At 53.3% G+C, this 22,777-nt stretch overlaps 1 protein-coding gene across 2 annotated transcripts in view; it reads left to right on the forward strand.

Annotated features, from left to right (window-relative positions):
• Positions 1–22,777, forward strand: part of TTC28 (tetratricopeptide repeat domain 28) — a 635,902-nt gene that overhangs the window by 582,771 nt on the left and 30,354 nt on the right. For both annotated transcript variants that reach the window (XM_080822086.1, XM_080822087.1), the window contains exon 13: positions 9,784–9,924. In XM_080822086.1, the coding sequence (XP_080678212.1) occupies positions 9,784–9,924 (141 nt within the window). The remainder of the gene's footprint in view (positions 1–9,783; positions 9,925–22,777) is intronic.

Here is a 22,777-nt window from a genome sequence, read left to right on the forward strand (position 1 = left end):
CAGCTCCTTTAGGTGTAGGGTTAGGTTGTGTATTTGAGACCTTTCTTGTTTCTTGAGAAAGGCTTGTACCACTATATATTTTCCTCTCAGGACTGCCTTTGGTGTGTCCCACAGATTTTGAACCATTGTGTTTTCATTATCATTTGTTTCCATGAATTTTTTCAATTCTTCTTTAATTTCCTGGTTGACCCATTCATTTTTTAGAAGGATGCTGTTTAGTCTCCATGTATTTGCGTTCCTTCCAAATTTCCTCTTGTGATTGAGTTCTAGCTTCAGAGCATTGTGGTCTGTAAATATGCAGGGAATGATCTCAATTTTTTGATACCGGTTGAGACCTGATTTATGACCCAGGATGTGGTCTATTCTGGAGAATGTTCCATGTGCACTAGAGAAGAATGTATATTCTGTTGCTTTGGGATGGAATGTTCTGAATATATCTGTGATGTCCATCTGGTCCAGTGTGTCATTTAAGGCCTTTATTTCCTTGTTGATCTTTTGCTTAGATGATCTGTCCATTTCAGTGAGGGGAGTGTTAAAGTTCCCTGCTATTATTGTATTACTGTCGATGTATTTCTTTGATTTTGTTATTAATTGGTTTATGTAGTTGGCTGCTCCCATGTTAGGGGCATAGATATTTAAGATTGTCAGGTCTTCTTGTTGGACAGACCCTTTGAGTATGATATAGTGTCCTTCCTCATCTCTTATTATAGTCTTTGGCTTAAAATCTAATTGATCTGATATAAGGATTGCCACCCCAGCTTTCTTCTGATGTCCATTAGCATGGTACATTGTTTTCCACCCCCTCACTTTAAATCTGGAGGTGTCTTCGGGTCTAAAATGAGTTTCTTGTAGGCAGCATATTGATGGGTTTTGTTTTTTAATCCATTCTGATACCCTGTGTTTTTTGATTGGGGCATTTAGCCCATTAACATTCAGGGTAACTATTGAGAGATATGAATTTAGTGCCATTGTATTGCCTGTAAGGTGACTGTTACTGTATATTGTCTCTGTTTCTTTTTGATCTACTACTTTTAGGATCTCTATTTGCTTAGAGGACCCCTTTCAATATTTCCTGTAGAGCTGGTTTGGTGTTTGCAAATTCTTTCAGCTTTTGTTTGTCCTGGAAGCTCTTTATCTCTCCTTCTATTTTCAATGATAGCCTAGCCGGATATAGTATTCTTGGCTGCATGTTTTTCTCGTTTAGTGCTCTGAGATATGTCATGCCAGTTCTTTCTGGCCTGCCAGGTCTCTGTGGATAGGTCTGCTGCCAATCTAATGTTTTTACCCTTGTATGTTACAGACTTCTTTTCCCGGGCTGCTTTCAGGATTTTCTCTTTGTCGCTAAGACTTGTAAATTTTACTATCAGGTGACAAGATGTGGACCTATTTTTATTGATTTTGAGGGGCGTTCTTAGCATCTCCTGGATTTTGATGTTTGTTCCCTTTGCCGTATTAGGGAAATTCTCTCCAATAATTGTCTCCAGTATACCTTCTGCTCTCCTCTCTTCTTCTTCTTCTTCTGGAATCCCAATTATTCTAATGTTGTGTCGTCTTATGGTGTCGCTTATCTCTCGAATTCTCTCCTCGTGGTCCAGTATTTGTCTCTCTTTTGCTCCGCTTCTTTATTCTCTGTCATTTGGTCTTCTATGTCACTAATTCTTTCTTCTGCCTCATTTATCCTAGCAGTAAGAGCTTCCATTTTTGTTTGCACCTCATTAATAGATTTTTTTATTTCAACTTGGTTAGATTTTAGTTATTTTATTTCTCCAGAAAGGGCTTTTATCTCTCTGGAGAGGGTTTCTCTAATATCTTCTATGCCTTTTTTGAGCCCGGCTAGAACCTTGAGAATTGTCATTCTGAACTGCAGATCTGTCATATTACCAATGTCCGTATTGATTAGGTCCCCAGCCTTTGGTACGGCCTCTTGTTCTTTTTTTTGTGGTGAGTTTTTCCGCCTTGCCATTTTGTCCAGATAAGATTTGCTTTCTCCTCCTCTAGAACTCCACAGTTCTTGGTGAGTGAAGTTGGTCTTGGCTGGGTTTCTGGTTGATCTTCTGGGGGTGGGGCCTGTTGTAGTGATTCTCAAGTGTCTTTGCCACAGGTGGAATTGCACCGCCCTTGCCAGGGGCCGGGCTAAGTAATCCGCTTGGGTTTGCTTTCGGGAGCTTTTGTTCCCTGAGCGCTTTCCGTAGAGTTCCGGAGGACGGGAATGAAGATGGCGGCCTCCCAATCTCCAGCCTGGAGGAGCCGAGAGCTTGGGGTCCTGCTCCTCAGTGCGCCCTTAGAGAAAAGCGCCCAACCAGCCCACCTCCCTGGCCTGCGGTCGCGCCTTGAGGAAAGCAGTCAATTGCTGGCACTTGGAGAAAAGCGCCCAGTTGCTTTCGTCTCCGTGGCCTCCAGCCGCGCTCCGAGCCCACCCAGCCTGCGACCGGCACAAGGTAACCCCGGGCTGAGAGCTCACTCCTCAGCTTTGTCGCCGTAGCCGGCTTCCCTGCTCTAATACCTGCGAGCTCTGCGGCACTCAGATGCCCCTGGTCCTTCTGTGACCCCGTGGGACCTGGGGTTACACTGACCCCGCCTGGGTCTCCCCCCGGTTTAGCCTCTGGAGCGATGTCCCTCCGTGAAGCAGACTTTTAAAAGTCCCGATTTTGTGCTCCGGTGCTCTGCCGCTTGCCGGGAGCTGGCTCCTACCCCCGCGGTCCGTCTTCCCGTCGCTTTGGATTCACTTCTCCGCAGATCCTACCTTTCAGAAAGTGATCGATTTTCCGTTTCTAGAATTGTTGCTCTTCTTCTCTTCGATTTCCCGTTGGATTTGTAGGTGTTCACAATGGTTAGATAAGCTATCTAGCTGATCTCCTGCTACCCGATGTCGTCTCAGCCTGCTACTTCTCCGCCATCTTGACTCCTCCCCTGTCTCTGGTTGTTTTTAAGATTTTTTTTTTAATCTTTAGTTTTCTGCCATTTGAATATGATGCATTTGTTCATGGATTTCCTTGGGTTTATTCTCTTTGTGGTTCACTTAGCTTCTTGATCTGTACATTTATGTCTGACACCAAATTTGGCAAATTTTCATTCATTATTTTTTCAATTTTGTTGTGCTCTACACTCTTCCTTCTCTCATTCTTGGGCTCTGAATACATGAATGTTAGGTCTTTTGTTCCCTCCGGTTTGTTCATTTACTGAAAAAAAAGTCATGTTTTTCTTGTTAATCAGATCAGATAATCTCTATTGCTCTTCTGTCTTTAGATACATTGATTTTCTTTTGTCATCTGCATTCTGCTATTGAGTCCATACTGTGAGTTTTTATTTCAGTTGTTTTTAGTTCCAAATTTTTCAGTTGAATCAAATTTTAGTTCCAAAGTTCATTTGCTCCTCCTTAATATCTTACAATCTTTGCTGAGATCTGCTTTCTTGCCATCTTTTTGAGAGTCTTTGCCCTTACTTGTAGCATTTTAAAATAGCTGCTTTAAGGTCTTTGTCAGAGAATTCCAACATTTGTGTCATCTTAGCATAATTCCAGAAGGCATCTGGTGATTGCCTTTTCCCATGCAAGTTGAGAATTTCCTAGGGTTGTCTTGGGTTTTTTGTTTGTTTTGTTTTGTTTTGTTTTGCATACTGAGTAATTTGGGATTATATCCTGACATTTTTAATTATGTTATTATGTTAAACTCAGGGTCTTGTTTGACTCTTATGGAGGACATTGATGTTTTGGTTGAGGTGGGCAGTTGACCTAGTTAGGGTTCAGGTCATAAGCTCTGACCAGACTTCATTGTAAGTTCCATTTTCAAAGTTCTTGCCATGCTACTTAAGTCCATCCCACAGGTGCATTATTCGTTGGTGTTCAGGAGCTGGTTCATCTTGTATTTAGCTTCTCATAGTCTTTCGGGTCAGATCTACACATATGCAGCTTAGGGGTGAATCCAGGAATTTATAAACAACTTTATGTGTTCCATTTTCTGAACTCCTCCCTCTCTGTGTTCTCACCAGCGCTCTTCTTTTTGATCCTCTCACCAAAAAGCTGGGGCTTTATTTACACCAGCTCCCCACCCACTTGCTGCACCTTTCCTGCAGTGACTCGCCCATAATGGACCAAGGGACGTGGGGAGAAAGGAAGAGAAAAAGCAAAGGGGTTTACCCTGCCCTCGTGGAATTACATCTCCTCTGATTAGACCCAGACTTTCCTTACCTCCAGAGTTTAGACTCCTTCTGACCCTCACTGCCACTACCAACTCGGGATTGTTTGTGGCCTAGAAGATGAGAACAGTGATGAGCGAATAAGAGAGAAGGGGGCCTTTCTGTCTTCTCTCTGAGTAAGAAATACAGGGCTCCTGGGACACCTGGGTGGCTCAGTTGGTTAAGCCGCTGCCTTCGGCTCAGGTCATGATCCCAGGGTCCTGGGATCGAGTCCCGCATCAGGCTCCTTGCTCGATGGGGAGCCTGCTTCTCTTGCTGCCTCTGCCTGCCTCTCTGCCTGCTTGTGTGTACTCTCGCTCTCTCTGGCAAATAAATAAAATCTTAAAAAAAAAAAAAAAAAGAAAAAGAAATACAGGGCTCCTCCTGGAGCTTTGTCTGTTCGCGCTGATGCCCATTTCTGCATTTCAGGCTGCATGGAGACCTGAGGGATTCCAGAGGGGGAAAAACATGAAACTCACTACTGATTTTGTGGCACTTCAAATTCTGGTCTCTTTCCCCAGTTTGCCTGATATTATTTACTTTTCGCATTCCTCACATAGCGGCTCCATGCAGTCCATCCCCATCCAGGGTTTAGAGATACAGTGAGCAGAAAGGATGGGGTGGAATGTGCCTACTCCATTTTACCTGGAACCAGAACCCAGTATAACAAGCTATTTATAAGCAATACTCGGTAACATTTGTTGAGTGAACAAATGAATGAGTCATCAAACAGTTGGTCTTGACCTTTCCCCTGAGCCCCAGACCTGGATGTCTGTAGTCTCTAGGCCTTCGGGAAGTCAGTGTCTACATAACTGAGTCACCCTCTGGATGCCTGGCATTGCCAACGGAACTTCTTGTCTGCATGCTCGGCACGTCCAAACTGAACCCATTCCTCTTCCACCCAAGACCACCTTCTACTCTCTATTTCTCCCTTTGCCACCATTGCCCATCTGCCATATTTTAACCGCTCCTTGTCCCTTCAATGAGTTTCCCAGGCAAATTTCTCTTCCTGGTGTATTTCTCCTGCCAGTTCCCACTTTTCCACTCTCAGCCTTGCCAGCCTAGTTCATATGTCTAGACTAATAGGATAGCTGGCCCACCCTGAGGCCAAGCCGGAACCATGTTGGTGATAACAGAGAACAAGAAACAGGGAGGAGCGGTGCTTAGGTGGTTCAGTCAGTTAAATGTCTGCCTTCAGCTCTGGTCATGATCCCATGGTCCTGAGATCGAGCCCTACCTTAGTCTTCCTGATCAACAGGGAGGCTTCTTCTCCCTCTCCCTTTGTTCCTCCCTCTCGCTCACGCTCGCTCTCTCTCTCTCTCTCAAATAAATAAATCTTTTTTTAAAAAATGGGGAGGAATCAAGAAAGTTGGGTTATGCCCAGCTCGTCTGTTTGTAGGGGAGATAGGGGATGGAGGCTTAGAGCAGAGGAGGGAGCCGCTGTCAAGATTTCTGAGCCCAGGGGTTTGTGGAAGACTTGCCTCACCTGGCATGTTGAGGCTCAAGCCAGTATTAGTGCGATGATAACTACCAAGAACGGGGCTTCTGGTTGGTGTAGGGGCTGATCAGGCTTCAGGGAGCTTGACTCTGGGCCCTCAGGGCTGTTTCTTTTTTTTTTTTTTTTTAATTTTATTTATTTATTTATTTGACAGACAGATCACAAGTAGGCAGAGAGGCAGGCAGAGAGAGAAGGGAGGAAGCAGGCTCCCTGCTGAGCAGAGAGCCTGATACGGGGCTCTATCCCAGGAGGCTGGGATCATAACCTGAGCTGAAGGCAGCGGCTTTAACCCACTGAGCCACCCAGGCGCCCCTTCAGGGCTGTTTCTGAGCAAGTGCTGGTAATAGCCACCCAGCCATCCCACATTCTCCTCTCTGGACCAGTTGACTATCTGCCAAAAGCAGCCCTGAGCCTGTCACCCCATGTTCAGAGGTCTGGGCTGACAGTTCTCAACCACCTTCCAAGTTCGAAGCTTTCCACCATTATTCCTCCTCCCTCCCACTCACACCCTCTGCTCCAGCTCAACCGGGCTATTCCCTTGGCCCCAAAGGGCCCCCACACTGTCTTCTCTCCACGCCTTTGTTCATCCCATTCCCTCTGCCTGGAAGCACCCTCCCCCCAAGCCTCTACCTATCAAAGTTGTATTCTTCAGGATACCTCTGAGATGCAGCAAGTTCCGGGAAAGCCTTTATACCCTCCCTACCTTGGTTATAGGCTGCTGCCCTCCTTGTACTACTCCTTAATCCATCTTGGCCAGTAGCCACTAGTCATACTAGCCTGTAAGTGCCTTGAAGGCAGGTGTAGTGTGACCCTCCTCTGTTTAGCCTCTGCAATCCTGGCACATAGGTCCTGCTCCGTAATCATTATTGAGTCAAGGCGGGTGGAATCAGACTAGGTAATGTGCCATCTCTAGAAAGTCTCTCAAAGACATGGCGGCGGGGGGTGGTGGTGATCGTGATACAAAGGCCCTCTTGGGATCCCCGCTGTAGAGATGAGGCTTGTTTTGGTAAATGGAAGATTCCTTTGTCTGTGACATCTCCTGTTTGTTTTTCCCTTCAGTGTTAGTACTCTGAAGGGTCAGCAAATAGGAAACAACCCCATTAAGCATGAGATTCTGAGGGCTCTGTCTGCGGCTGACAGCAAGAGTGGGACTGCAAGATAATGGAGGCCGATACCGGTTCCAGCCAATTCTTCTCCCCTTTGCCAAGCGCGGAATGACAAGCAGACTGCTCAGCTCCAAGCTGGCAGTCGCATTCAGATGATGAATGTGTCCCTGGACAGGGGAGCTTGTTGAGTGATATTTACCAGGGTCTCTGTGAAGGGCCCTCAGCCCCCCAGGGAGCATTTCAAACCTTCAGCTGCTCGCCTGTTCAGCTGCCGCCCGTGGGGCCGAGAGAGGAATTAAACCTCATCCCCTGCTCTCTGGCAGGATGGAAGCCATGGTGATTTGTTGAGGTGCTCTGATGTTTCCGGGTTTCTCTTGCTTCCTGTATTCACCCCTCCCCCCACCTGGTCAAACCCCAGCTGGGAGAGACTTGGAAGTGTGAAAAGCCTAGAGCCTTGGGGTTGGCGGGGAGAGGGTGGGTGGGGAGGTCAGTGCCAGAGACCTGCGTTCAGGCCTAGTTTTACCTCTTGGTGACCTTTGGCCACATTCCTTGGCTTCTCTAAACCTTAGTCTCCTCAGAAGATGGAGACAGTAAGAGCTAACACACACACAATACTTTGCATATTATAAAATGCTCTCCAGCTCAAGTCATTCATTCATTTGCCAGTTTCTTGTGGCATACTTACTCCATGCCAGGTGTTGAGGTGGCTTTGAAGTGCTCTTCCGGCCGTAGGGACAGTCAGGAAGGGACTGTTGGGACGAAAAGCAGACTAATGGCTTTACCAGCGCTTAGCGGGATTCTGGGGTGAAGGTGAATAACTGGCCCCGAAATCAGACCTCTGGGCTCTCTTTGAAGACTGATCCACTTCTGACACCTTTAGGGCGTTAGCGCTTGGGAAACTTTCCCAGTGACTGTGCCTTTGCATGACCTTCTGTGAAGAACATGGCTGAGTCAGGGCTCTGGTGCCTACTTGGCAGACATGTTAGTCTAGGTTCTCCAGAGACATAGAACCAATGGGGCACCTGTGTGTGTGCACGCACACACTTGCACACTCATGCACACACGTGTGCGCGCGCACACACGCACACACACACAGGGTTATTATGAGGAATGGGCTCACATGGTTATGAAGGCTGAAAAGTCCCAAGATCTGCAGTTGGTGAGCGAGGGACCCAGGAGGGCCAATGGTGTAAGTTCCAGGCTGAGTTCAAGTCTGAAGGCGGGAGAAGACCCATATCCCAGCTTGAAGACAGTCAGGTAGAGGTGGAATTCTCTCTTACTCAGCCTTTTTGTTCTCTTCAGGGCCTCAGTAGATTGGACAGGGCCCACTCACATGGGGGAGGGCAGTTTGCTTCATCAGTCTTCAGACTCCAATGTTAATCTCATCCAGCAACACCCTCCAGTACACAGAATAACGTTTGACCAAATGGCTGGTCACCCAGGGAACCCAGTCAAGCTGGCCTGTCACACAGAGCGTTCAGGTTTTTCATGCAGCTCCTCACACTGTGTATCACTTGGCTCTGTAACAATATAGTGAGGGGCTTAGTACCCTTCTGGTTGTGACCTTCTGATGTCCCAGGTTTGCCAGCCTGTCTGTTTGAAGCAGGTCACATTCACGTGAAAACCACCTCTTGGTACGCAGAACCCGTCCCTCTTGGTGATGGCAAGTCCATCCCTCTCCAGACCCCACTTCCTCAGCATTGAGAGGTTTGCGTGTAGAGTCCGTCTTCCTCCAGGGCCCTGGCGCCCTCCATGCTTCCACACTGGCTCTCAGTCAACAGTGAGGACTGAGAGCTGGCTGTGGCCTGGATGTCACTCAGCGTTTCCACAAAGTCTGAGCGTAACCATCATGCCAGAGGACGGCAGAGCCCAGCGTGGGGCCCTGCTTGTGCCAGCCTCTGCAGGGCGAGGTGTGGGAACAACTGAGAGGAGGGCGGCCACAGGTGGGCAGCACCCTCCTCCAACACTTCACCACCACAGGGGGCCGGTTGGAGCACAAGTGCTTGGCTTTGACGGTTAACAAGCCTTTTATCATTTTAATCATGCTGATGAATCAAGGCGCTCCTGGGTATTTCTGTTTATTTAAAACCCATTGTAGATGTTCTGTTGCAGTCTGTCATAGGGGAAATATGAATTTATTAATCTGAAAATTGTGGCATCCTCCTGGTGAGCTTGGAAAGTGGGCTCGGATCAGCAGGGTTTCTCCAGCCCACATTTCAAACAGCGCTCTCTCTGCCTGGCATTGTCGCCACTTGTATGCATATCTGTCCCCTTGTGTGGAAATTGCCTTTTAGGGGCACCTGGATGGCTCAGTGGGTTAAGCCTCTGCCTTCCGCTCAGATCATGATCTCAGGGTCCTGGGATGGAGCCCCCCATTGGCCTCTCTGCCCAGCAGGGAGCCTGCTTCCTCCTCTCCTCTGCCCGCCTCTCTGCCTGCTTGTGATCTCTCTCTGTCAAATAAATAAAATCTTAAAAAAAAAAAAAAAAGAAAGAAATTGCCTTTTAGGCCAGATATTCCTGAGGCCCCACCTGGAGCCTGGCCCATGCTAGGGGCTTAGTTACTGTTTCTGAAATGGGCCAGACTGGAATGTGTGCTGGGAAGAGTGCACCCTGCCATGCTCGCCAGAGCTCTGATCTGGGAAGAGCACCCAGTCAGCCCACCATGCTGCTTGTTCAGCATCCAGCTGTTGAGCACCTACTGTGTGTCTTTTTGTGAGACGCTGGGGCATTAGTCTGGCTCAGGCACTGCACCGGCTGTAGGGGCTTCACAGCCAAGTGGGGGCGACCACCAGAACAGCCAACCAGAGTGCATCTTGAGAAGCACTAGACGGAGGAGGGATGAGGCCGCAGGCCGCAGGGCTCCAGGTCATGCGGGCCTCAGGGAGGCGCTCAGTAGCAAGGGTTTGCAGGGTTGTGGAGGCAGGGGGTGACCCGGGACCTCAGGGCAGACTCCAGGGCTGAGTGCTTCCTCTCTCCCGCTGGCTTACTCTGCAGTTCTCCTTGCAGGGCCTGTGCCAGCAGTGAGACAGAGAGCGAAGCCGGAGACATCATGGACCAGCAGTTCGAAGAGATGAACAACAAGCTCAACTCTGTTACCGACCCGACCGGCTTTCTGCGGATGGTTCGCCGGAACAACCTCTTCAACAGGTGCGTGCCGGCTTGGTCTCGGCTTGGTCTCCCATCCCGGTGGTGGGATACTGGCTTCAGGCTCCTGCTCCTCCAGCCATCTGGGCTGCTGGCCATGAATTGGTAGGAGTGAGTGTGATGTGTCCACAGCCCCACCCTCCCCAGGGCCTCAGGGCCTCAGCGCCACGGTGGCACCTCTGGGTCGAGTGGGGAAAAGAATGACAGATGTGATGTGACCATCCATGTTCGTCTGGGATGGGAGATCCAGGGACTGGCTGGCTGCCTCTTCACGGAGCCCAAGAGCCACCTTCCCGAACAGCAGGCAGAAGCCAGGCAGAGTAGTCACACCTACTCCTTTGCGGGCTTCAGTCAGTGACGTGTGGGCCAAATACCCAAGACTGAGGGAGGTCAGGCAGAGTAGGGGTGCCGGCCTTCCTGGAGGGAGGACTTGTCCAGACCCAAGCCCACCCATCCACCCTGAGACCCGGGATGGGTCCTATTACTTGACCAAATAAGCCTGCATGGCTTTAAGATGAGTCAAAATTGAAACTGCCAACCAGCACAGCCCTATATCATTTTATCAGGGTGATAGCTGAGTGGTGTCCAGATAAAGGGGGGCAGGCTGTTGGGGCTGAGGGGCAGCTATCCCGCTTTCATTTGGTTGCCTGGCCACAACCTGGGAGTCACATTTAGAACTTACCAGAAAGACATCCCAGATTCTCAGGTCCCTGCCACAGCCTTGACTTTGAAGGACAGCATGTGGAGCCTGGAACACAGAAGGGAAGTGACTGTGCTCTGGGCAGAGGCAGCCTCTGCCTAGCAGCCCTGCTTTGTGGGGCGTGGGGAGCCCTGTCTGCTCCCACCGCAGGCCCGTTTCCTCTCGTTATTGTGCTGTTGGGGTGACAAATGTGTGTTTACTTTCCCAGGGCTGAGCTGAGTGAGGTGGGAGCCAGAGGCCAGGGATGGGGTTGGCAGCTTGGTGGGAGGAGACTGCGACTTCAAGCTAGTTCACCTCCAGGTCCTCTTTCGTCCCTCCCACTTCACGCATGTCCTGCACGGCTGTTAGTTTCATGGGGGGGACATGACCAGTGGGAGAAGCCCGCGCCTGGTATCGTCCTCCTCTGCCAGCATCCCGGCCTGTTGAGCAGGTGACTCTTGATTGCCAGGAGATGCTGGCATGGCTGGGAACTGCAGTGCAAAGGCTCAGGTTCTGATCTTGCTGCCTTTCTGCTGTGTGAACACTGTCAGCCTCTTTCCTCGTTGCTAAAATGGGGACACAGTTCCTACCTCGCAGTTTTCCCTTAACATGGGGATTGAAGGAGCTTATGTATAAATAATACACTGGCAGGCTTCCTGATGCATAGAAGACACTCATACATGGTGGCTTTCTACTGTTTTGAGTAAAGTGGGAAGGACTGTGCCACGCTGGAATTCTTCACATACCGTGGGTGGGTAGACTGCAGATGGGGTGAAATTTGTATGCGGCAGGTGGTCGCCCCTAGAATGTGGCCTCACCTGCTCTTCTTCTGACCCCACCTCCTGTCTTTCCTATGAGATAAGGCCAAAGACAGGCCATGAGGCCTCTGTTGCCCGCCCCATCACAGGCCTGCCGGCAGCCAGTCAAGCCCTTTCAGGGCTTTGGGCATATGGTAAGAAAGGGGTCAAAGCAGGACTGTCTGGGACCCTAGCTCATCATCCCAGCGTGGTAGCGACTGTGGATTTTGGGTCATGGAACTGCTCATTTTGGAAAAATGGTTTTCGTCCTTCACCTCTGCTCTGACATAGGTCTGATGAGCACAATACCATGGATTAATTTGTGGGTTCGTTTAAACAGTGCAATCTCAGGTGAGGACTGGGCCAGCCTCGGGGCTGGGTGGGGAGCCTGGGCCTCGCTGCCGGCTGCTCTGCACTTAGCTCTCTCAGCCACATCAACAGACACTTCTAATCTTCACCTTCTAGGGGCTTCTGAGGGCAGACTGTATGAGGGCAACAGCCTGTGTTTCTTCAGTTTCAACACAGTTGAGTGCATAAGGCCTCAGAGAGGTTGGTGTGCCAAGGGCTCTCGGCCGCTTCCCGATGAACCCAGGAAGGAGGTTCTGGTTTCCATCCGAGGGGAGTAGCGTTATAGGAGGGACCACAGAGGCAAAGGTGTCCCTGTCAACCAGCACAGTGCAGGCCCTTGCGAACTTCCAGTCTGGCCCTGCACGTCACAGCCGAGGGGCACACACAGGCCAGGGGCTGGGGACCCAGGCAGGAGCAGGTGCCAGCGCTGACTTCAGGCCATGCCTGCCAGTGCCCCGCTGGCTGGTGCCTTCCTGTGTCCCCCACACCTCGAGGGCTGCCAAGTGCCCAGTCCTGCCCTGCCCTGCATCTGGGGTCCCAGGCCTCCCTCTCTGACCCTTCCGTGTCCAGCGATCTCCTCGAGGAGGTGAGCTGCTTTGTCGCTGAACGGCAATGGCTAAGAAGGGGCTTGTGTTCAGACTCCTGCTGGCGACTAAGGGCTTGAAGAACACTGGTCCCTCAGAGCCTGCGGAGGGGAAGTGGAGGCAGCCGTGTGTGTGTGTGTGTGTGTGTGTGTGTGTGTGTGTGTGTGTGTGTGTCTAGGGCCTTGTGTGCCAGAGCAGCAGCAGCTCCCCTCCCCAGGGCCGTCCAGCAGGGTGATCACCCAGGTCTTTGGCCTTGTGGTTCTGGGCGGTTTGCCAGGGTGGTCTGGCGAGGAGGCTGCCGCAGCTGGTGCACATGGAGTGAGACCCGGCATTAGAGCCTTCTCTCTTGCCACCCCTGGCCTTGTTGTCTGTTGTGTCTTTGATTCGAGGTCTGCACAACCACTGATTTTCTTTTTGCCAGTGCGTGGTGGTGGAAACCACACTTACATGAGTGCGGGGCAGGCGGCACCAGTGAGGACAGACAAGAGTCTTCCCTTGTTTAGCCCCCTGGCCCCGGGGTGGGCCCACTCAGCAGAGCGGCAGCCCTGAGGGGGCCCCCTGGCCTGTATCCCTCAGAATGCTGCTTCCGAGTTACCAGTTACGCTGACTGCTGATGGCTGGAGGGTCCACGCCCGCGTAGGGGTTGGGGGAGATGGGGTCCGCGCCCGCGCGTCGCTGAGCCTGTGGCAGTCAGGTCACAGTTGCTACAGGGGATCGGAGAACGGGACGGCTTTGGACTGCATCCCAGATTCAGGGTCTCAGGGCGGTGCCATGGCCTTGACGGTGCGCCCATCCGGCATCAGGGCCAAGATCCCAGAGAAATGTTCAGATCTCTGTTGCTACCGCTGGCTCAGTACACACACTATGTCTGGATTTTTCCAAATTTATGGCTGTGTGTGTGACACGGTGTGCAGAGGGCCTTCCCTGGTGCCCAGAAATGAGTGGCTAGAGCCTACACAGAGGACAACCAAGTGGTAAGTGTCCTAGGGGTGCCATAAGGGGCCAGGGCCCTCCCTCGGGTCTCTGCCACCTCTAGCTAGCACCCCAACCATGCACCTGCCCCCTCTAAAAGGAGACTGGTTGGTGAATTGGCAAGTGAGACTCTGGGGCCTGGTGGGAGTTCTCCAAGAGAACCCCCCACAAAGGCTGAGTTCCTGCAGGAAGAGAGGAGAGATATTGCCATCCTGTGGAAAGCAGCCTCCTGTGACTGTGGGGCCGGTAGAGGAGAGCCTAAAGAACAGCCTAGGTGACAGTGGGCAGGCCACGGTGTGACTGGTGTGGCTCCAGCATGGGCCTTTCCAGAATGGTGCATCCTGTGGTTTCAGCCACTTGCTGCTTCCCACTGGAGGGGCTGCTTCCCAGGCAGAGGACCTCAGCAAGGAGAGTTATTGGATGTGCAGGATGCGGCAGGACTGGGAGGCTGCCTGCCAGATCTGGTCACCCCGTGTTGGGGATGGCAGGGGGAAGCTCCTGAAGGACCCTCAGAAGTGCTTGCTCATGTGTCCCTCCAGGGGACCATGTGGAGGGGCATCAGCAGCACCTGATTCCTCCAGACCCCCCCACCCCCCACCCTGGAGAGTCATACCTAGGCAGTGGGGAGGGAGGAATGCTCCAGAGCCCGCCCTGCCCTGCAAATCCATGAGCCAAAGCCTGGCTTGCGGGGTAGGTGGGACGGGTTGAGGGGGGCACTGCAGAGCAGACTGGGCCCACTTCTCCCCAGATTCCTGGAGGCACAGGGAAGAACAGTGACTGCAGAGAAATAAAGCTGACCCCACAAGGTCAGCCCCATCAGTCCGCCGGAAACCATGCAGACTTGTGACTATCTCTGCATTTGTGTCACGCATGTGTCTACATGGACACATGGTGCGGTTCTTTATAAACATCCGAATTGCCTCTGCTTCCGGCGCCGCCCCGAAGCAGGCTGCAGGAATGCCGCACACTCCTACGCGACGGGGCTCTGGCTATGCCTGCGTTCCGTACAGCTAGGCATTTTTCCCTGGAGTGGCACATAGTTGGCGGGGAGCCTTGGGCTCTGGGGCCAGGCAGACCTGGATTTGGGACCTTTCATTAGTGGGTGACCTTGAGCCTTTTATTTTTTCATCTGGAAAGTGGAGTAGTGATGGGAATTATGAGGATGATATCCATGTGGTGACGGATAAACAGTGTAGTAAGCAGTTTCTCTCTCCCCACCTGGTCTGAGATTTCTTTCCTTCCCTTTCTTTCCCTTTCTTTCCCTCCCCTCCCCTCCTTTCCCCTCCCCTCCCCTCCCTTCCCCTCCCCTCCCCTCCCCTCCCCTCCCCTCCCCTCCCCTCCCTTCCTTTTCTTAGATTTATTTACTTACCTGAGAGCAACGAGTGTGTGTGCAAGCAGAGGGAGGAGCAGAGGGAGAGGCAAAGGAAGAATCCCCCGGCAGGGTTCCCGCTCAGCAGGAGCCCAGTGAAGGGCTTGATCCCAAGACCCTGTGATCATGACCTGAGCTGAAATCAAGTTGGAGACTCAACCCACTGAGCCACCCAGGCACCCCTAGGTCTGAGGTTTCTGTGGCACCAAAGGTCCTTTGGTTGGGGTGGGGGGGGTGTGTGTGTGCAGGAATCGGCTTGCTGCTCCAGAACCTGATGAGATAGTTCACTGCTTCCTCCCCTAACAGCCTCTGTCAGGCCACTGAATACCAGAAAGACTTAGAATCAACGCAGAACGGTAACCCAGCTAAATGTCTGTTACAGCCGTAGCTCAGCTTCTGACTGGTGTCCTGCCAGCCCTGTCCTCTGCTCTTTGGTGGTCGCCCTGTGGCTCTGGGCCAGGACTCTGTCTTGCTCTCCTGCTGGTGCCAACAAGAAGGCTGAGCACTCTCCCCAACCCTGACCTGCATCCCCGCAATGGTGGTAATTCTGAGCAGGGGTCTTCCTACCAACAGCTGTTCCTTCCATAGATGGGTCCGTCCTCAGGCCTCAGGCAGGAGCCCCTGTCCTGGCGTCCAGCTGATCAGTAGGCACACCAGCCAGCCCTCCTCAGGACCCCTGCTGCCCAGTGCGCCACCTCTAGGCATCTGCCAGCTTACCGCTCATGTGACACCCCTACCCCCTACCCCCATCCCCATCCCATCTGTGTTTCTCTGGGGGCAAATGAGTTGCAGGTGTGATGTTAGGAATGCTCTATCAGAAGTCACTTGAAAGGTGACTACCTGGCCTCAGCCGTGACCCAGGCTTACTGACTCAGTCTGCCTTTGCCCTGTAACATTTCATTTCTGGTCTCCAACCCTCTGTCTGTTCCCTGCCACGACCTTTCCTGGAGATTCACTGTCCCCCTGACATGATCGTTTAATGGGATCCTAGGAGCACACTTGCCAGGTCACTGATGCTCAGCAAATTTTCTGGCCCGAGTCTCCCACCTTGTCAGCGAAGATCTGGGCTTAGTCCCCTGCGGGCTGAGCCTCCATCGCCCACACTACTGTCTTCACCACGCAGGCCCGCTCCCGCCCTGGCTGGAGGGCAGTTCTGATCAATCACCTTTCCACTCGGGTCCCAGAGGCCCCAAGGTAAAGTGGCAGAGCTTGGTGTTTGAGTTCCCACGGCCTGGCCCCGCCACCGTTCCCACTTCCTATTGCATTCTCGCTTACGCTCTGTCCTCACCTGAAGGGACCCTGGACCTGCCCTTTCTCTCCTCAGGGCCTTGGCTTGGGCATGGGACACAGCCAGGGAGGGCTTTCCCCTGGGGTCCTTCTCCAGAAGACCCCTTCACAAATCCATCTTGGATTGCCCTCACTGGGAATACTTTCCTCCTTCTCTGAAATTCCGGGGCACGCTTACCTGTCAAGAAGGAAGCCACGGCCTTTCACCTTGCATCTTAATTATATGTATCCGTGCCCTGTCCTGTCCCAGGCTGTGCCCTCCTCTGAGGCCGGATCACATCTGATGTCTCTCTGTGTCCCCCAGGGCACCTTGCCACCTGCCTTGTGTTGAGTGGGCGCAGATACTTGTTCGTTCATTAGAGGAGGGAGGGAGGGGGGTAGAAAGGAAGGAAGGAAGGGAGGGAGGGAGGGAGGAAGGAAAGGAAGGAAAGGCCGGCTGGCCGGGACTGAGATAGACATTAATAGCGATGGCAGTGATGATGATGATGATAGTGCTGAATGTCTGTTGATTACTTACTGAGAACCCCGCACTGTGCTAAGTGCTTTCCCTGCATTATTTTAGCCAATCCCTACAACAGCCGTGAGGGGAAAAATTGCAACCCTTTCTTAAGGATGAGTGCCCTGAGACTCATTGCCCAGGGTCACACAGCTCATCAGTGACAGAGCCAGCTTTACGGTCCAGGTCTGTCAGTCTCCAAAGACGGTGCTCTGGCCCCCAGATTCCTACCTAACACCCCTGCCAAATGATCACAGCCTTTGCTTGAACTCCTCCAGTGATGGGGAGCTCACTGCCTCCTGAGGTGGTGTTTTCTGTCTCTGGACAACACTAATACAGCTCTGGAGGTTCTTTATGAGCCAGTAGGTGAGACTCCACAGGTTTGTTGGGTGCAAAGGAGGCAGACATGTTTGACTCAAATTGTGTACAGGGGCAAGGCCCTCTGGAAGGGGATTTTCCTGTGTTATGGCACACGCATTAGCTAGATAGACCACCAAAGGATCTTCGTTTCTTCTCTCCATCCCTGAGTCCATGATAAGCCTGTCCCCCAAGGACTGCCTGGGGGCATCTGTTCCAGCTCCTGAGCATAGTCAGGAGGAGATGCCTGTGCAGGGCTGGCTTGTGCATCAGGTTTTCCCAAGGCAGAATCTGCAGGGTTGGTCGTGGGGGGCCTCATGCGCATTAAAACAGAGAGCAGAGCCCCGACTGAGCAGAGGCGGCCACTCCTCTGGGTGAAGATTTGTGCCACAGCCCTTCACCTTGGCCACAAACCTGCCACTGAACGTTCTAGGAGAGTCCAAGAGCAAGAGGCTAGAAGCCACATGCAGCCCCTGGCTGGTCCTTGAACTAAAGAGAGGCCAGCATTGCTGCAAAAGCAGGGGTCCCTGCTTGAGCCCACCCAGCCTCAGCTCTCCTCCTGTGGAGGGAGCCAGACCTGGCGAGCCGGGCACTTGGTAATTAAGGAGGTGAGCAGGCAGAAAGCACTGGCAGCTTCCTGAAGAAGTACTTAAAATGCCTTTGACAGCCCTCCTCTCCCAGAGGAGACAGCCCTTCGTGCGAGATGTTCAGCAGAGAGTCACTGAACGCTATCAGAGACCTTTTTAAATTGAATTGAGGCATCTCTGGCTACTTGAATATAATGGATTTGCCAATTAATTTTTCCACTGGTGCCTTAAACCCCGGATACTTGTTCAAATCTCAGGCCAGCTCCAATCCCTCAGAAGACTCAGTTCAGAGTTCGGAGCCCTGGAGGGGAATCTGAAGCATCCTGGGCAGGCCTGAGGGTGGGGAGGAAGGAAGCAAAGGGCTCAGCTCACTGTCTGGTGGGCATGCGTCCAAGAGCAGGGCTCACTATGAGGAGGAAGACCCCGCTGAACAAGGGAGAGGGGCTCTCCGGGCTCGACAGGAGCAGAGGCAGCACTCCCTCTGGCCCAGGACGGGCAGCCCTGTGGCTGTGAGCCCCGATGGTAAGCTTCCCAACCCAGCCATTAGAAAGTGAAACTGTCTGATAAAGACACCCTGAGAAGGTGAGGGGCCGAGTCAGAAATACGGCTGAGAAAAGGCAGCTCCATTTGGAGCAAGCTCCCCACTATAGGCAGCAGCCTCCTTGCTCCTCCCTGCCCCCCCGCACGGCCCTGACCAGGAGCTTAGGTCCTGCTCACAGAGGGCCTCTGGAGACTTGTGGTCCATGTGGTATCTGTCATCCTGGGGGAGAGCATGCACTCCAGATGAGGGTTCAGGGCCTGAGAGCAAAACAGCACTAGGCCTCAGGCTCCCCAAAGAACACAGCCCTGACCTCATGGCCTTAGGCAGGAAGCTTATCTCTGTGTGCCCCTGTAACAGCGGGGGGTCTGGGCCTGCGAGGGGAGACCCACCTTGTGTTAAAGATTCCCATAACCTGCGCACATCACAGCCTCGATCTAGCCCACCCTGGGAGATGTCCCATATGGGGACTTCCCTCCCCCTCCTCCCTCCTTTCTGGTGGTTCTGAAGATGTCATGTCTTGGTGTGCCCTGCCATAAGCCCTCCTGGCTCAGCTTCCTCCAGAGCCCTATGCCCAGAGAGACAGGAAGGCCCTTCGTGCCTGGTGGGGAACTGAGAGCAGAGGAGTAGGACCTGGGAGAGAGCTGGGAAAAAGAGAATCCACTCCAAGGCTGCCTCAACCCTCCTGCCTGCCTTTAAGCTTCAAGGCCACGTGTGTGCACATATTTGGGACTGTCTCAGGCCTTCCTTCCATCCTCAGGATATTATAAGCTCCAGGAGGACAAGAAGCAAGTCTCCCCCTTCACTAATGCCTCTCTGCGGTCACCCCAGGGGGGCTTCCGGGTTGGGGGTGGTCATTCAGGAAGCTGGACAGCTATTTTCGCGGGCACCCTGAGGAGCAGAGCCTCAGCAAAGCCAGTTCCTCCATCAGATTTGCCCCTTTGCGTTTTCATGCTGTGGCACTTTTCCTCTCTGTTCCCCAGTGCTCTGCCAGGGGCTCCTGCCTCCTCCCCAGATGGGGGAGTCCTGTTCGCAGTCTACCAGGATATGCCCTTTGAAGGGCTGCTTATCTCTGGGTCCTGGTGTGAGTAGTGGAAAGCCAAAGCCAGCCCGTCCCTGTGAAGCTCTGGTTCCTCCCAGTGCTTTGGCCACACTAAGCTCTGGGTTGCTGGCTCTTCTCTCCACGCCGCAGAGGCAGGAGGGACAGGATCTCACGGCCTAGTGGCTCTGGCCATCCCTGGAGTGGTCAGGTTTGAGCGGGGCCCCTTTGTAGTCTCTCCCCAGGGAGGGTCGGGCCCCTGCTCCCTTGTTTTCACCTGCTAGTCTGCTTTCCATCTTTGAACGTGAAAGCATGAGAACCCAGCATGTGTGTGGTGGGGTGGGTGCTTAGCATGTGCAGCTGTGTGCCCAGTGACCTAACTGTCCCCTCCAATAGAGCCCTGATGGGAGGGGCGACTGGCATGTGCCTGCAGTTTGGGTAGGGCCTCGTGGTGTCCCCCTCCATCTCCCCTGGGGCCCGGCTGGTTCACTGGGCAGGAACACACGCCCAGCCCAGACAGCCACGGCCGGGCTGTGTGCTGTGTGAGCGGGAGAGAGTCTGAGCACTCAGCGTCTTCTGCAGGCCCGTCTCAGTTAGAACTCGCCCTTTTTGGGGAATAGATTTCTTCATCCCTGGAAGGAGATTCATGAGCAGCCGGGGCCGCCCAGGCCGCCTGGTGTTTGTCATCATTGCGGAGACATCAACAACGCCCCGATGCGTCTGCCCTCCTCGGTAGCGTTTCACACATCATCTCCGACCCTGCATTCTGTTCCTGCAGAGGCCGAGCAGCTTCCGCCCTGCCTGCCGGGCTCCCTCCTCCCCGGCTCCAGGCTTGCTCCCTCTCCTTCCCCCGCTACCACCCAGACAGCCGTGCAGGGGAGAAAACGAATATTTCTCTAGAAGTAAATTAATAAAAATCATCTGAGGAATGAGCTAATAAAGACGGTGTGGTGTGAGAAAATCTCTCTGCTGAGAGCTAGGCTGTCAATTAGCCCCGCGGGGTCCCTAGCAATAAATGGAAGGGCCTTGAGGAAAGGGGGCCAGTGCCACCTGCTGGCGATGTGCGGTGGTGCAACTGTGAATTCCGAAAGCCGGGTCGCTCCCAAAAAGCTGGAAGCCGAGCAGCTCCCAGGAGGGGCTGCCTACAGTCAGCTCCACCTGTAGGGACCCAGCAGCGGGGAACGTGGGGGTCGGAAGCAAGTGCAGGTGGGCAGGTCCTTCAGTGAGTCCTAAAGGCGGGGAGGGCGCACGAAAACCCCTCCCATACCAGGTGGGAGGTCATACCCTCCTCTTTGGCCTGTACAGGTCTCTTACTCTTTTGGAGCCTTAGTTCGTTATCTGTAAAGGAGAAACAACCACGACTATAGGGCCCTGAGGGGGTGTGGATGCGGCAGACCTGGCAGGGGTCTAGATGCGCCCCTCCTGTGGCTCACCCTCGTGCCACGTGGCAAGTGTCCGCAGCTGTGTCTGTGCTCCCGTTCTGAGAAGTGGAAGGCACCTTTCTCCGTCTTCCAGTCAGATTTCTGAGGCAGAGAGAAGGCAGCCAGGCTGAAAGGTCCCGCAGAAGGCACCGAGGCACAGTCAGCAAGCCCCGCCCATGGAGGATCCTCGGCCCACCCTGTGGCCGTTCTTTCACAACATGGTGGCTGTACCAGGAAGGAGGCAGGTGTGCCTGCGAGGACAGCCTGGGGCTCCTCATCCCACACAGCAGTTCACACCCACCACCCACTGCCAGCTGGGGCTCAGAGCCCCAGGGGACCTGCTGCCATTTGGCCATGACTCTGATCCTCTCCGCGGTAGTTGTGTCCACGGTGCCCCCTGTCCAGGGCAGGTGTCAGCACTTGAAAGCTGCAGGCACACCGGGCGCTTGTGGGGAGGACTTGCCGAACTTCCGGCTCTGGGAGCTGGGGCCGTGGGTCAAAAGAACCTCAACGGTTTCCTAGCAGTGAGTAGATTTTTAATTTATTAAAACTAGAAGAGACCGGGCACCTGGGGGGCTCAGTCAGTTAAGTGTCTGCCTTCAGCTCAGCTCATGATTTTGGGGTCCTAGGATGGACCCCAGGGAGAGAGCTGCGTGGATTAACAGTGACTTCAAATGATGGTTTCGGGTTGTTCAGTTTTTGTTTAAGCATGAATGGAGTATTTCGGGGGCTTTTGTTTTTCACTTGAAAATGGCATCTCTAGGGATAGGGGCCCTCCCCTGAACAAAAGCACAGATAGGAGGCTTGATCTCTGGGGCTTCCTAGCTGACCAGTGTAAGCCACCACGTTCTGGGTCCAGGTGTGCCCACCCAGGCGCGGATCAGGGCCCGGGAGCTGTTGCTCCAGAAACGGTTCATCTGTGACCCACCAGCGCTCTCGAGGGACTAGGGTGAGAGTGTGAGAGATCACGCTCACATGGCATCCAGGGGTGGAAATTAGCAGGGATCGATGATGTGAGCATGGCTTGACAGCTGGGGAGAGAACAAGACCAAGGTGCCACAGGCAGGGGGCTTCAGCTGAGGCTCGAACAAGGGACCTAGCCCTTGGCAGGTTTGTGTGACCTGGGGTGCCCAGGTCCTGGTTCTTGAAGAGTCTGCACTGCCTGGAAACAGATGCTCAGAGAGGGTGTCCCAGGAAGCCTGCTCAGAGCAAACAGTTGCCTCGATCGACTGTGTATTTACCAGCCCTGGTCAAAGGCATCTGACAGGTTCTCCATCAGACTGGCCAGGAGTGAGGGTGGGGTGTCACATGGCCTGATCAGGGGTGCTCTGCAAAGTCCAGCCCTGCAGACTAGTGGGAATGTTCTCAGGGAAGGGTCCTTCCTCTGATCTTGCCAGGGAAGGAATTAGCCTGGGGCAGTAGCTTCCTTTTCAGGCAAGCCTGATGTTTTAGGTGGTACCTGGCCTCCCCACAGCATAATCCCAGAGCCCCAGGCCCACCTGGTGTGCTTGTCCCCTACACTCATCACCCCAGGCGCTCCAGTCTCTGTCCCCCAATATCTGTGCCTTTCCCCACATTGTTCCGCCAGCTCGGAATGGCCTCCACCTTGTCCACGGGCAGGCTAACTCCGGATGGTGGTGCCCACATCAAAAGCCCCTCTCCTAGAAAGCCCTCTGTTGGCTCTGCCTGACCAGCAGTTGGTCAGCGTCTTGTGACTTTGGTGTCCCCAGACCTCTGCCGGAGCTGCCCACTTTCCTCGCAGCCTGGTGCAAGGACCCTACAGGCCTGCCCCATCATGGGCAGGGCCACATATGGAATAGGTTAGTGTTGTTGAGCCCTTTAGATGCCTCTGAAACTTCATGGATTTCAATCAAAAGACACCATGGCCATCTGTGCTTGTGCTCTGGAATCCTGCCCATGTCACCCTCCCCCCTGCCAGGCCTTTGTCTCACTCACTGACCCATCAGCTGAGACTCCCAACAACTTTCAGTGCTGGATGCTTTCTCCAATCCTGATGCTTTGTGCCTATGGATAGCATTTCTCCTTTGTGCAGGTGCAGAAAGCAAGGTCTGGAGCCCCAGGCTGGGATTTGCACTCAGCAGGTCTGCCCCCAGATACCTCCCCAGCTCCCTAGGTCCCTCCAGACATGTTCCTTCCCAGGCACTGCCTTGGCCACTTCCAGAAACCATGTCTGGGCACCACCCCCTGCCAGCATTATGCCCTGCTCAGGCCTCCAGGGAGTACCCCACCAGTCATGGTGAGCACCTGTGGCCACAGCATTGTCTGGGGACGTGGCACTCCCCCTGGACACCTGCAGCTGGATTAATCAGACTCAGGTGCTCCCCGGGGGTTATAAGCCCGCCATCTGGGCAGACACCTGTC

This window comes from Martes martes, assembly GCF_963455335.1.
Source record: "Martes martes genome assembly, chromosome: 13".
Taxonomy (NCBI): Eukaryota; Metazoa; Chordata; class Mammalia; order Carnivora; family Mustelidae; genus Martes; species Martes martes.